The following is a 14,677-nucleotide window of genomic DNA, read 5'->3' as shown; positions in this document are numbered from 1 at the left end:
CTCATTATTAACCCGCCTTTTGTGATGGAAATGATGAATCGATTAGTTCGTCTAGTGAATGACAAATTAACAGGGGGTTAATTGTTAAGTGCTTTTACATAACATTTCCTGACTTTAGCTGCTCTGACACTGGGATTTATAGCTTCTCTCTCATATCATTATTAATCCACTAGCTTTGTGCAGTTATGCAGTGTAAATGTGTTTTTTTTTATCCCCGAGCCACTGTTTTGACACCGTGTCTCTTTGTGTATGTTTGTGCAAAAGATTTTTGAGCGGATCCTTTTTATCTGGGCCATCCGGCACCCCGCCAGCGGCTACGTGCAAGGCATCAACGACCTGGTCACGCCGTTCTTCGTCGTCTACGTCTTCGAGTACATCGGTAAGTGCCACCTTGTCCCCTTTCATTTTAAAACCCCCTAATCTTTCACTGGATATGCCTCCTCCTCCCCCCCCCCCCACCTCCTCTTTTGTTCCATCTGCTTTTGATTTCGACACTCGGGTCTCAGCGTGTGTTTAAATGTGCTCATGAGTTCTATTAATCAAAGCATACAGAATGTCTGTGTGGATGACCTGTAGGCATGCGTGTAGTCGTCTGTTCTCTCCAGAGACCCCCTGCTGTGTGCGTTTATGTTGCGCCACAGTTATTAAAGTACCGCACGTAATTCTTTTCACAGTATTAACATACCGTGTCAGATACAAAACACACACAGGCTTGAAAGCCTCATTTTATTGATGATTTTAATACAAGGAGTTTAATTTGGTCATTTAACTGCAGTATGAACGGCTTAAAAATACCATCCCAACAATACATTTCTTCCTTTATTAGATAGACAGTAGAAAGAGGACATGATATTATGAATTTAATGAAGGCATATATATAACATTTTTTGAAAGCATAATACAAAATTGTTGGTGATGCATAAGCAATGCTTTGTCTTTTGCGTCAGGAAATCCTCTGTTATATTCAGGATGGATGCTACTAATATTTTAGCGCCATCATTTTTTGTTCTTGTTGCAAAAGCTAGTTTTTTTCCCTCGTAGAATTGAGGCCTGATGGCCTTTTCAGTCACCGACACCAGCATAGGGAAAACAGTCGGGGCTTTTTCAGAAGCACACCCCTCGTCTTTATGAGTTTTGGTGATAATAATACAGTAAGTGTTTGGAATCGACCCCACGCTGCCGTGACAAGTTTTTAAGTGGTTAAAGCAAGTGCTGCTCAATTGGATTTCTGCTTGATGCTTCCTCTGTGATACGAGCGTCTCCATACATCCCTCATATACGCTGCTTCTCTGTGCTTCGGCTCTCTTTGAAGCCATTCAAAATGCTGCTAAGTGGAAACCACAATGCTCTGAGGACTAGCTTGCACACACTCCAGACCAACCGTGGTCACACAGATACAATTAGGATCCACGAGTTAAGTAGTGGGAAGCACGTGAGAGGCCATACTCCTGACTCTGTCCCGCTTTTTTGGCACACAGCATTTTCCTCGGCGCTAATGAGTTTTTCCTTCCAAGTGTTTTTCTTCTGCTTTTATTGTAACTCCTGCTTCGGTTCACTTCTTTAAGGATAATGCAATACAATGCAACGGTACCACAAACTACACTAAATAAACATTACAAACTTTCATTATGGTAGGATTTGGGCTGCATTAGTTCTAGCTAGGTGAACCTAAAAAAAAACCGGCCCTTTCTTTTCACGTGTTCCACTCATTTATGTTGTTTCCTCTATCATTTTCTACTTCATCCCTTCCTTCTTTCCTGCATTTGTTCCTCCTCTCTCTTTGCCTTCCTCTGCGGGCGACTCAGACTCTTGTTAGATCTTCAAGGCGTCACCCCGCTCTTTGTTCCCCTGCATCTCCATGCGCTGATGAGTCTCGAACAACATACAGAGCCAACAAACCTTCAAACGCGCCCGGCTGGCATATTACATGATAGGTTGATGTGCCGTGTTGTTGTTGCTAGGTGTTCTTGTTTTCTGACGCAGAGAGAGAGAAAGGTTTGGCTCTCTTTCATGAGGTGAGCCTAATTCTGCTCTTTTTGTGGAGGGGTAGGAAGTGTAAGATATACTCTCTGGTGCCGTCGTGCTCTCTGGCTGTCTCTCTTCTCCTGCCATCTATTTTCCCTTCTATAGCATGGCCCTCCCATTTCCTCTCTCTTTCCCTCCCTCCTGTGTAAGCAAGCATGTGTTTGGTGAAAGCACAGCAAGTTACTTCTGCTGTCCGAATTCATCTCTTTAAGAATTATTACAAATAAACACGCGCATACGGCCACGGGCACTGTAGGCGTGCTGCTTGAATACTTACACTAATATGAAAAAGTACTAAAATAGTAACATTGGGAGGTGTTTGTCGGCCAGACAACCCAACTATCCATTTGTCTGACTTTTCTTGTTCTCAAACCCAAGTTGGTGAAAACACTGCCCTTTGCAGAAACATAGCCCCGGGCCCTAGACGTAGAGACTTACATTTGAAATTTCAAGGGGAAAATAATTAAATAATTCAGTGTATTTTTTTGTTCTAGTCTTTCTTTTTCGAATAGGGAGGATATTTGCAGTGAAGAATGCTCAAGTGTATCCTCATGCCATAAGATCGTTCAGACTATCGACCATTCTTTTTTTTATGGCCACTTGTGGCTGTGAAAATAAGTTGTTAACCAATGTTAACAAAAAGGTTGCCATGCCAACCTTTTAAAGTGATCACAGCGAACCCAGTTGCTCGAGTAAAAAGGGAGCATTCATGTGGAGTCATATTTCGAGCCACCTGGCAAGTTCAAGTCCATCATTCACCATCCTTTTAGCTCTGCTTTGGTCTCCACCAACCCTTGAGGGAAAGATCTGGCTCATTAGCTGCTGAATATAAGTTGGTGTTGATTTAAGTGGTGTGAGTGTTTTCTTTTAAAGAGCCTTTTCACTGCCTGCTGCACTTGAAAACAATGCTGATGAGACTGGCAGACCAGCGGTGTCAAACTCATGGACAAATAGGGATAACATTGATAAATCAGAAGTAATGAAGTGCACACTTTCCAAAGTCATCCAGTGGGCCAGACCCTTTGGTGAGCCCGCGGGCCGTATGTCGTATGACAGCCCCGAGTTATCATGTGTATATCCGGGCCTGGAAGGGCCTCTGCTTTTATGTCCTGCACAAGTCTACTCTGCAGATGGCTGTTTAATGGACTAAACATTGGCTTTTGTTGGAAGTAGTTCACATACTGGTACAGTGGCCTAATCAGTTGCCCTAAAAGCTGTAAAACTAAACGAGGAGTGCAGCTGGTGAGGAAGTGGCTTAGATCAGCTTGCCATGGACAAAGACGGATCCAGACTTATGTCCTGTGGAGATGAATTGACTGACAAAGCAGCCAAACCTAGAGCCAAAGTGTCTTTCTTAATGTACTTACTCATGCTAGTGCTCACCATGTATTCTTTAGCTAAATGTTCATCTGGTCATCATGTGGTGTTTGTGTCTGAACTGTGTAAAGCTGTGGGGATTTGAGTGACAGCCAGTATGTGAGGATATGAGCCAGTTCATTGATTGGGAACCTGATTAAGACTTTGACCTGCTTGTTTTCTCTCTATTCTCTTTTTCTTGTTGTGTGTTGTTTCTGGCTTGGACATCATTTCTTTGCAGATTCTCCTTGTTTCTCCTGAATCTCTCTGTCTAGTTGGCTTTTTGAGATTATTTCCTTCATCACATTGTTACGTCTCTATAGGCTGCCCTTCTTAAGCAGGTTAGAATAGGGAAAGGGTAAAAAAATCCTATGGTTGTGTTGGTTACTTGTCTTCCTTTTGTTACACTACTCTTCCTTTTTAGCGCCCTCGCTTTGTTTGTCTGTCTGGCACTGCAGTAGTTGTTTAGCTGCCATGCACTCCGTTTACCTTTTTGATGATGCAATGCGGGAGTGATGGCCCAACCTCTTAATCACTCCATCTTCACAGCAACCCCCCTCCCATTTCATTAACACCCGACTGTTAATCCAAATTGAAAAGTTCCAATTGGTAGATTATTGATGAACTCTTCCGATGCCGAGGAAAGGGAAAATACCATTAACGTTGTTGTGTATCCACCTGGACTGTTAAGCAATCTCGCAGGTTGTCAAAGGAGGAATTGATTTAGACAGTCTACCGTTCTTGTTCTCCACCTGTGAGGCATTGCATTTGCTTTTGTCTTCTCCCTATCTTCCACAGCGTAGCGCCTTTCCCATTATCCGACAATAAAAGCCATCTAATTAAGGCCAGGATGGGCCATGACGGGCCAAGGAGCCGGGGCCAGCCCTCCTTAAATGTGGAGCGGGCCATTGATCGGCCAACAGATCCATAATGTAATCTGCATGTGTCCGAGTATGGATCCACTGTGAAGACACACTAAAACAAGGGTGCAGGTTAGAGAGACAGCGGGAGGAGACGAGGTATTTGAAACTGAAATTCAGAGATGTGAAGATTTGACAGAGAAATGCATCTAGAATGGAGACGGAGGGGGAGAATATAACAGGGTTGAGTGTCTCGGCAGCGAGACTTTACGGCTTAAGGGTGAGAAAGTGGGTGAAGGCATAGTGGGATGACACAGAGGGACAAACAACAGAGCAGGAAAATAAGATTTTTCAAAAAAAGGGGGAGAATTTGAAAGACTTTGAAAGTGCCCCCATGCTGTCAGGAAGCGGCGGAGACGGGCAGTCCTTCCTGCTATCAGCTAAGAGATGAATGGCCTGCTGCACCCGGTCATCATCATCCTCCGCTGTGAAGCTGTATTTGTCATAGCAGGGCAGCGAGAGGCTAGCAACAGTTTCTCCCTCTGAAAGGATTTCTTAAAGAATTCAGAAATTAACTCTGCACCCAGCGTTGCTCACTGTTGTGTGAAAGCGGCGCTTCCTCCAGAATGGATTTGTCTTTTTTTTTTTCTCTTTCAATGCCTGACCTAGAGTCGCACATATAGACTACGGCTCGGAGATTAACAGTGTGTCTAAATTCTGTTCTGTCAGCTCTCGGCATTTGATGGTGAAGTAGTTTTTTGTTGTTGCTTTGATTGATTATTCATTTAAACATGGAAAAGAGTTCTGAATACCAATTTATTAAAAAGTACATGCAAAAATCAGGTCCATAATTGAACTTTGGAGCTGCTTGTGTATTATATTATATAATAGACCAGAAACATGACATAGAATGAATGTACTGGATAAGTGTACAAGCAATAGCAGTTTTCCTCGAAAAAGAAACACCAGTTTTTGAAAAAAGAGAAGTGAAGAGCAAAAGTGCTCTCCCTTCTTAAACATCTTTTCTACCATTTCGTAGACATATGCTGCCGTCCTTGAAGAAGCAGAATAATGGGTTTAGTGAGCAGGCGCCCTTGAGAAAGGGAAGCATGAGGACAAACATAAGACGTTCCAGGTTAAGTGTGTTTTAAAATTTAAATGTGTTTTATTGCAACAGACGCGGAGGCTCATCTCCAAGAAGGCAATGTGAATCGCTAAAGGAGTGGTTTTGAAAAGAAAAATCGCAACATTTCCAAAATGCACTTAGCGTCCAGCCAAGCGGAGCAATCAGTAAATCCAGAAAGGTTTTTGGGGAATGGGTCCTTGTGGTTATTAGGAAAGATGGAGGGGTTGAGCGGCGAAAAGCGTAAAAGCCTGTATGATGGAGCTCCTGATAAAATGTGAAGATGTGTGTTTTAGTCTGCATTTTTAAAAACATAAAGGCGCCTCCGATCCCTGGACGCATGCCCCTTTTTTTTTCCATCTCTAAGCTTTCACCAGTGAAATGTGCATTTCCTTTTATGCTCTTCATCACTTGCTAATGTGAGATGCTGCACTCTGCTCAGGGCACATTTGTAAGTTACGCACGCAGCTTTTTAGGAAGCAAGCGCTTTGTGTCGACCGGCGTTTCCCATTAATTACCTCGACTTGTGGCCGCCTGCCATCGTCTATTTTGTCTCGGCAAAGTTTCAGAATCAATTGAGGATATTTTTTTAAAACGTCTCAATGGGTGAGTTGACATGTTTTGTGGTGGCAGAAAGTGACAGTTCACATGTGGATGCTAAATTCACAAAGGAATATGGATCTTCCCGACGCCTTCTCTGAATATTTTACGGGTTTGCCAGCAGAGGGCAGGCTGTCTTACATTCATAAGCTAACAATTAGCAATGCAGTGACATATATTAATGTTTTGCAGCTTTGGGATGGCTGCTGCTAATAATATATGATTATTAACTACGTCATTGTTGTGCCTCTGTGTGTGACAAACAATGGAGGATATTATATGAAATGAGCACCGCAGAGACGGGGAAATCCCAGATGATTTCCACCTCCGCTTGTAATTGGTCTATAGCGCTGTAAAACACAGGTAATACAACAATCCTACAAATAAAGTACAAGTACCTCATACCGTGCCAAGTGCAGTACTTGAGTAGCCTATAAAAGTAGCAGCAGATTGATTTATTTCACTTTAAAATGTGAACGCTGTTCTGCCGGGGTAGCACCTCCCTCGTCTGTGTTCCTTTGGTATTTTACATAATTTATAAATGTTTGTTTCAGTCATAAAGCCACAAATTCTGCTTTACAAGAGACGAATGCTGTTAAAGTAGATTAACTTCCAGCTTATGTTGCTGCATTTCATCCTCGCGCTTGCTAACAGCAGGTTTGGCTCGACACAAATTGCGGTTACTCACTCGCTCATTTGAAATAACAAAACGGCTGAACCGTGTAAGTAGAGCAGCCTACATTTTGCCTGGACTATCACGTGTCTTGGAAGAAAAAGGCTTTTTTCTCTGTTATGCAGCTTATTTGTTGCCAATATTTGTTATTCTAGTTTCGACAGTTTTATTCCGACTGACTGTGATTCCTTCAACAGACACAGATGCTGGGTATCGCTTCGTTCAGCTGCTTTTTTACTCGACACCAGGGAGGTTTTTACCACGCACTAGGACTGGCACAGTAGTTGGAGGTACACAATTAGGCTGTTACACCTCATTGTCAATATTTGAATGCACATTTATTTGGTCATGTATTTACATTTATGCATGAATAAAAAGAAGCAGATGTGGTTTAGTGCTGCACCACTGGCACGAGTGTTACAATAATCTGGAGAACGACCGTTTTTGGCAGAGGAAAGCAGGAAAGCATGGGTGGCATTGTTGTTTAAATGTAGCATTTAAACGATGTTTTCTCTGTTAAAATGCCAATGTTAGAAATACTCTAAACTTTGTTTTGACATAGGCATAGCAGGCCAGATCCACCCCTTCCATTCTTACCTTTCACAATAAAAGCCCTACACATATACACCGCATAACTGTTTACCAGGGATCTCAAATAGTACCATTTAGCATTTTAGCTTGCGGAACGCTGCTTTAAGTCAATAGGGTTCTGGGAGTTTTTCCTCAACCTGCTCCAATTGACCAAACATTTGAGCTGCAACTTTTGCAAATTAGCATCACTGCCGGAATTAATAGTTTTGTCTTTTTATTCGTTTTTAATAGGTTTTCCATCAATGATCATCGTTGATAATTCAGTTCTACGTATACGTTTTACAGCTGATTTGATCTTTAAATTGGAGAAATTGCAGCGTCTCTAACTAGCACTCAAAAAAATTGGTTTTAAATCATGCAGTTTGCAGATCCTCTGCCTCTATAGAGTTCGGTCTTTATGTATGATCCATTTTACATAAGCCAGCGCCGCTGGATGTTATGGTGCAGCAGGTACCACTTATACACCACACACAGTCCCTGCATTGTGTGTGTGTGTGTGTGTGTAACACTGCAGACAGACTGGCTTGGTGGGGCACCCAGGAATAACGCTTGGAAGATGGAAACGTACTGTCAGTCAACTGTGATGAAATGCCTGCAGGAGTGTAACGCCACACACACGAAAACAGGGCACGCGGACCGGCGAGGTGCTATTACGAATACAGACTCGCACAGGCTGAAGCCCATACCTCCTCTAAGACAGGAGTTTCATCAGACTGGATGAAAAAACTTCAATTTGACCACGCTAGAAACGCCGTCTTCTGAAAGTGAAAAATCGTCGTCGTGTTCTGCCTGGATGTTGCGTCCGAGGCATGGCGGTGCATCGCAGGAAGCAGCAGTTTGCTTTTGTTGTCCCTTTCAGCATTATGTCCCCCCCCCGACACCCCCCCCGTCGTGTCTTTATATCTCCCCTTCTCATATCTCCTCTCTGATCTGTTGTTTGTCTACAGGCATGGAGCTTTAGCTGTGCCACGCTGTGCTATGCCGCGCTCGCTTGTATTTCAATTGCGCCGTCGCATCGGGGGATTACAGTGCCGAACTGCTATGCGACGATTAGCTCAACGTGTGTGTGGTCGTAGATGGAAAGTGCCAATTCTAGGAGACCTGATGTGTTTCGATGCAGGCTGTCATTTGCCGTTTTTAGTCACTCCTGTGTTACAGTTCCAAACATTGCTTAACAGATGGGAGCCTCGATGAGGAGCGCTGTCACTAATAGGGCTGTACCGATGTCAGTGCTTCTACATTTAATGGTTGAATGTCTGTCGTCAGATTTTATGCCGTCAAATTATTGTTTTTTTTTTGTTTTTATAAAATCATGTTGTGACATTCATTCATCCATTTTGACTTCTGGACTTCCTTTCCAGACACACTATGATCTAATTCTACAAATAGTTTAATACTTATCATTGTAGTGTAGTCTTCATCTGCAGCTATGATCATATTGTGTCCTAACAGAATAAATAGGAAAACATATTGATAAGAAGTGCAGCACGTTCATGGCTGCTTTGCATTCAAAAACTTTCAACCAGCCAAACCGCTTAGAAGACTTTTATTGTGAAAGGGCTCCTCTCCTCGCCATCTTTGCATCCACTCAGCTGCCCATCTATAGATCGGGCAATCTGTGGAGTGGATCTCGGCCAGTAGGCGGTTAACTAATATCGGCTTCTCTCTCCCCGCGGTCCGACCACCGCCGGTCGACCTTCTATCCCGCGTCTCCCTCTGATTAACAGCTGTTATTAGCTCTAATGAGCTGCTTAGTGATTGCCCGAGCGCAGCTGCCGACTTCCAGCAGGAACACTGTCTCTTCTACTTTGCACGTTATCAACTTTTCGCTCGCTGTAATTTCTCCAGCTTTAATCATTCGATGTGATTATTGACTCGGCGTAGCCGGTATTATCCCAAAGGCAGTTTGTTGGAGATTTGCTATCTCGGTCTCTCTCTCTCTCCTGGCTTTGGGCTTTGTCTCAGTCGGCGCTCCTCTGTTTGGGTTTCAACACAATCACCATGTTTCTGGGGTGAAGTAATAGCATTTGGACTGGCAGAAATTGAATCAGCTGTGTTGCTTTGACCCGCAGTCTGTGTCTATCGCCACCTTTCTCTCTATAAATGTCTCTCTTTCATTCCCCCTGAAATATGTTCGTTTTCTTTCAGGCTTTTGATGGTTGCCACTTTACATTCATTGTCCACTCCTTTCCCCTTTTAAAGAGGTTCCCATATCTCTCCTTGAATGAACTGGTTGCCACACGTACATTTTCTCCTTATGGCCGCTGGGCTGTAAATTCGTCCTTACATGACAGCAAAGCCTTGTTTACGAGGAGCTGGCTTGTATATACACGTCTGGATGTTTTTATGTGTGTTCATCTAACACCGCTTTGGCCAAGAACGTTCTAATATCCTTTTCTTTTCTTTGTATTCACTCACAAAGAAGTAGGTAAAGATGATTTTCTATGGGTCGAAAATGGAAAGTGCAGATATGCAGGGTTTTAGTGTGGTGTTTTCAAGGTTTGAAAAGTGCTTGGATTTAGAATAAAGTGCTTGAAATGTATGTTATATGTGATGACATGTATATGATATAAAACAGAGAATAGAAGATCACCATATTTGAGGGTGTGAAAACAGCATTTTCTGACATTTCTGCTTGAAAAAAGACTTGATGATGAACATAGTTGGTGATTATATTTCTGTGGATCTGTTAGTGGAATTAGTTTCCCTTTCGTTTGTGGTCCTTCTGTAAAAAGCTGTCTCCAAACATAATGTTGGTTGTTTAGAGGACAATAACATCTCATTTAATGTGATGAACAAGTGCAATAATAAGTAGACTGAATATTGAGTATTGTATACAAATATGTAGTTTATCACAGCTGGAAGGTGCTGGAAAAGCATGAATGCACCTTGAAATTCTTGAAAAGTGCTTGAATTTGACTTTGGAAAAGGTGTAGGAACCCTGGATATAATAATAATAACTTTATTTTTAAAGCACTTTTCATACATTTGAAAATGTAGCACAAAGTGCTTTACATGTTTTAAAAACAACCCCCATCCCGCCCTACCCCACCCAAAGCCACCAACCCCAGCACATATAAATGCACTCACACACTCACACACACACACACACACACACACACACACACACACACACACACACACACACACACACACACACACACACACACACATACACACACACACACACACACACACACACACACACACACACACACACACACACACACACACATACAAATAAGATTGATCTTAAAAACATGTGGCTGAACACAGAGGAGCCAGGTCAGGAAACGCTGTCACAGGAGGGCATCTGAACCAGGGGCCGCCCACAGCCCAGGCCAGGACACCTCCTCTTAGGCGCCCACCCAGCTACAGGCCAGTGAGGGCCCCACAGCAGCGCGGCTAAGCACTGCCATAGGGCCCCCACCAAGCCCAGGTGATTTTTGCCACGAGAGAGAGGCATCCCAGACACGGCCGTGTGCAGCCCCCAGCGCAGACAGCCCCCACCGAGGAAACACTGGAGATATTGAATAAAAGCATGAAAGAGCTAGGGACAATAAAAAAGCCCTGCTATAAGAATAAATAAGTAAGTAAACAGTAAAAGTAACTAAAAAGATAAATAAATAAATAAATAACTAAAATAAAAGGAAATAAATAGCAAGAAATAAAATATAAATTGGCTAAGAGAATAAAATATTAGTTAAAAGCCAGGTTAAATAGGTGGGTCTTGAGCCTGCTTTTAAAAATATTAACATTCTCTGCGGCCCTCAGGTCCCCCGGCAGGCTATTCCACAGACGGGTTAGCGTTCTTAGTACTCTGCAAAAAAAAGTAGTTCTAATGTATTGCATCTGCATGTCTAGGAGTTTTTATTTGTATTGTATCTCATTCTGTGAACATCTGGACAAGAGCATGTCGTTTATGATGGACCCGGTTATGGAAAAATCATGACGAGAGGGGAGGAAATCCTTGAGCCATTTAAAAATGAATTGATTTCTTGTTGCATGCAGCTAAAATCAAAACATGTCGCAGAGGAGGGGACTCGGATGTAGAAATGGCTTTCGGCTCTACAAGAAGATTTCAGACGGTAGAAAAGTGAAAATCACTTGGAGCCATGTAATGCCCATTTGCAACGGGATTGTACCACATTTGTTGATGTTTTTTTTTATTGTGCGTTTTTGAACGGTCCATGTTTTGGCCTCCAGTGTGGAGATGACTGCCGAGACCACGGAGACCTTTGTCAGTGCTTGACAATCGGATCTATAAAGCTGGAAATCAATAGCTGTGCTTTCATCTGCATCCGGCCTGATCTTATTTCCCCTCGTATTACCAGCCATTTTCTCATTGCTCCTGATAAAAAGCAATAGAGCTCTGAAATGATCCAGAGAAATCGTTCTGTCAAAAGATGATTTATCTTCTGTGAATAATCGCAGGGATTATTGAATATTTTTAGATTAAGTTAATTAGTTGACTATAAAAAGCCATAAATTGAAGCTCTCCTCGCCGAGAACCTTCAGATCTCTCCGAGTCTCTACCTCTCCTTCTCTCTGTCAGTCCTTTCAGTGGGGAGAAGAAGAAAAAAAATTCTGTTTTATCATTCTGTCACCAGCGAGACGCGTTCCGCTTGACCTGATGCAATTGGAGGCAATTGAAACAGTCATCTTACCGCGCCGCTGCGACGGCGGTGTGTGTAGCGTTTGGGGTTGCATCATCACACTCATACACATTTCAGATGTGTTTGAAACAAAGCAGCCTCGCACAAAGACACACTTCTAGCCGAGCACACGCACACAAAGGATCTGGGCACTGACATGAAGGAGCACCTTCAGGTGTCTCACCAGCCTGCAGGCCCGCCGCCTGTGTGTCGTCAGCTGTCATTCATAATGTCTGCTTATTACTCTTCCCCTAATGTTTTCTTTTTTTTTCTTCCTCCTAACTAAGCCTGCAGATTAGCCACAGTAATGATCCATCCCTTACACCTCAGGAAACTTTTCCCTCAGCTGCCTTTCACATTAGCCGGGGCAGATTTACTACGCCTCGAGTGGACTTGATTAAAGAATATTTATGTGCGTCTGTAAAAGGGAGGCGGCACGTATAAAGTGACAGTGAATATGTGATTGCTTGACGCAGGGAAACCCCGAGTGTGACTCGTAACCTGCTTAAGTGTCGTATACTATAAAGGTAGAAGGGCATTGCCGTGGATGACCTGAAAATGAATATCAGTCAGGCTGTTGGTTGCATAAATGTATGGGGAAAGGTAATTCAATTAAGGTGTGATGCACTTCTCCTTTAAGAGTTGGTTGCATCTTACATGCAGCTAAACCAGTATAGGAAATCTTTTAGTACAAAACAATGATGCTTACAGCAGACACCCACTATTCCTTTAAGAAAAATATGCAAAAGATTGCATTTTTATGACAATACTATGCACACTCAGCTGTGACTATAAACAAACACAGTATGCCTGCAGTGCATAGAAGACAGAAGAAAAAAACAACTCTTCTGACTCGCAGGAAAAATCCTTCATTTACATTGTTCCCGTGTCCCAGCCTTATGTGGCGCCGCGATAACAACAAACCAGACCCTCGTTTGAGTAAAGCCGTCCTACTTGACAGGCATTGCTCAATCATTTGCGGTGTAATAACTGTCATTCCCAGGGCTTTCCAACGAGTGATTATTTTTCAAATGAATCTATTTATCTTTTAGTCCTTGAAGTGTCTTAACATAGTGAAATATGTTCATCATAATGACCCCAGGTGATGCATTTTAACTTTCTTCTCTTGTCCAACCAACAGAAAACTAAATAGTATTACATTTATAATCATTATAAAACCGTGAATCCTACAATACCCATAGTGCAACTTAATAGCATCTTTCATTGGACCCTCTCTGCTTCCTGAACGCCCAACGGAATCAGTTGATTAATGTCAAACAATCTACTGCTGTTTGGCCTAATTTTTCATGTTCCCACTTATCTAATACATGCCATGATATTTTGGCGAATCAACCTGTGAGTGTTGTTTGGCAAAAAAATTGCTTTTCAGATTGCTCCTCGTGTGGGCACGCTCGCCGTGCCATTGATCCAGCCACGATTTGTACTGTTGGTCGCCAGTGGAGCACACACACACACACACTCATGCATCTGTGCTGTACAAACATCCCACAGGCCAATGTGAGGGCTGTGTGGTGGGGAATGGAGATCTTGGCAGCAGCGCTAACAGCTAATAGGATGCGGTATGGCCTTACTCAACATTACACACTCTCCGCTTCCTCATACAAGACATCTTACCGCGGGGCAAGTGGATCATTATGTGTCTGCACATAGGCAGATATGGTATTAATAGGCGTATTCCATTTGATGTCAAGGACTAGCATTATCTCGCCAACAGCTGTGGGGGCCTGCTGTTTGATGTATGGACACATGGCTCATAGTGCAGATAGCGGGAGATGAGAACATTGTTGGAGTGATTGTGTAGATTTTTATGGCCCAGAGCGTTCCTTATCACTGTGGCGAGGCTGAAGTTCACTGCTTTTCAATGAGTGAGCTCCGTGGTGTACTTTGAAGGAAAAAAACCTTGTAACTTCTAAGAACTATGTAATAAAGACACCGGATAATAACCCGGTGATTTTATTTTTAAAAACTAGACAGGAGAGTTGAGAAGTTTCTTAGTCTCATGAACCCAAAGAAAAAACACAATTATTCCTACTTTCACCTCCACTAATATCACTTCCTGTCTCTCTCTCGCTCTCTAATTAAGTTCAATTAAATTCAACAGGGCTTTATTGGCATGAATGTTTCGGTAACAATGTTGCCAAAGCATCAAAATATTTATAATTTGTCCAAATATTAGATAAGTTCTCTCTCTCTCTGTCTGTCGCTGTCTCTCCATCTCTCTCACACTCACACTCTCTCTCCTTCCCCTACATTCCTTCACCTCCAGCTGTCTATTTTCATATCTTCAAATCTTGTTTCGCACACAGCCACAATCCTACGCTCTCATCTCCTGTGTTCCCGCGCGTACGTGCGAGCGTTTGTGCTCCCAGCGTGTTGGTGACATCAGGTTCGCCAGGTTCATTCTCTTCTTAATTATCCAGCGGTATGAATGCCACCTCTCTCTATCTCTCAAAAAAAGTTCAGCTCTCATTAACGATGGTGTTATCACATGGATTGTGCTGCGGTGGGGAAACATCAGTTTTGTTGTTGCAGAAAGTGAAAGGTGGGGGAGGTGGGTGTTACGTCACAGATGCTGGAAGGTTGGAAGCATTACATGTCTAGGAGCTAACGCGTCTCATTTTTAATAGTCGAGCCTCAGGCGGTGTCACTTGGGTGTCATTCCGGTGGTGGGAAGTGGATTGTGACAAGTTTGGTTTCGGCAATTGAATTGTAAGTCGTTAGATTCATTAGATTTAACCCGAACCACCGCTGTAAATTATAAGTAATGACTGCA

The 14,677-nt window shown here is 42.9% G+C and overlaps 1 protein-coding gene across 2 annotated transcripts in view; it reads left to right on the top strand.

Moving 5' to 3' along the window:
• tbc1d22a (TBC1 domain family, member 22a) overlaps positions 1-14,677 on the top strand; it is a 100,943-nt gene that overhangs the window by 35,772 nt on the left and 50,494 nt on the right. For both annotated transcript variants that reach the window (XM_084038727.1, XM_084038728.1), the window contains exon 9: positions 265-379. In XM_084038727.1, coding sequence (XP_083894853.1) covers positions 265-379 — 115 coding nt within the window. The remainder of the gene's footprint in view (positions 1-264; positions 380-14,677) is intronic.

Source organism: Eutrigla gurnardus, assembly GCF_963514095.1.
Source record: "Eutrigla gurnardus genome assembly, chromosome: 21".
NCBI classification, from domain to species: domain Eukaryota; kingdom Metazoa; phylum Chordata; class Actinopteri; order Perciformes; family Triglidae; genus Eutrigla; species Eutrigla gurnardus.
Note: the sequence above shows the minus strand (reverse complement) of the source record. Positions and strands in the feature narration are given on the sequence as shown.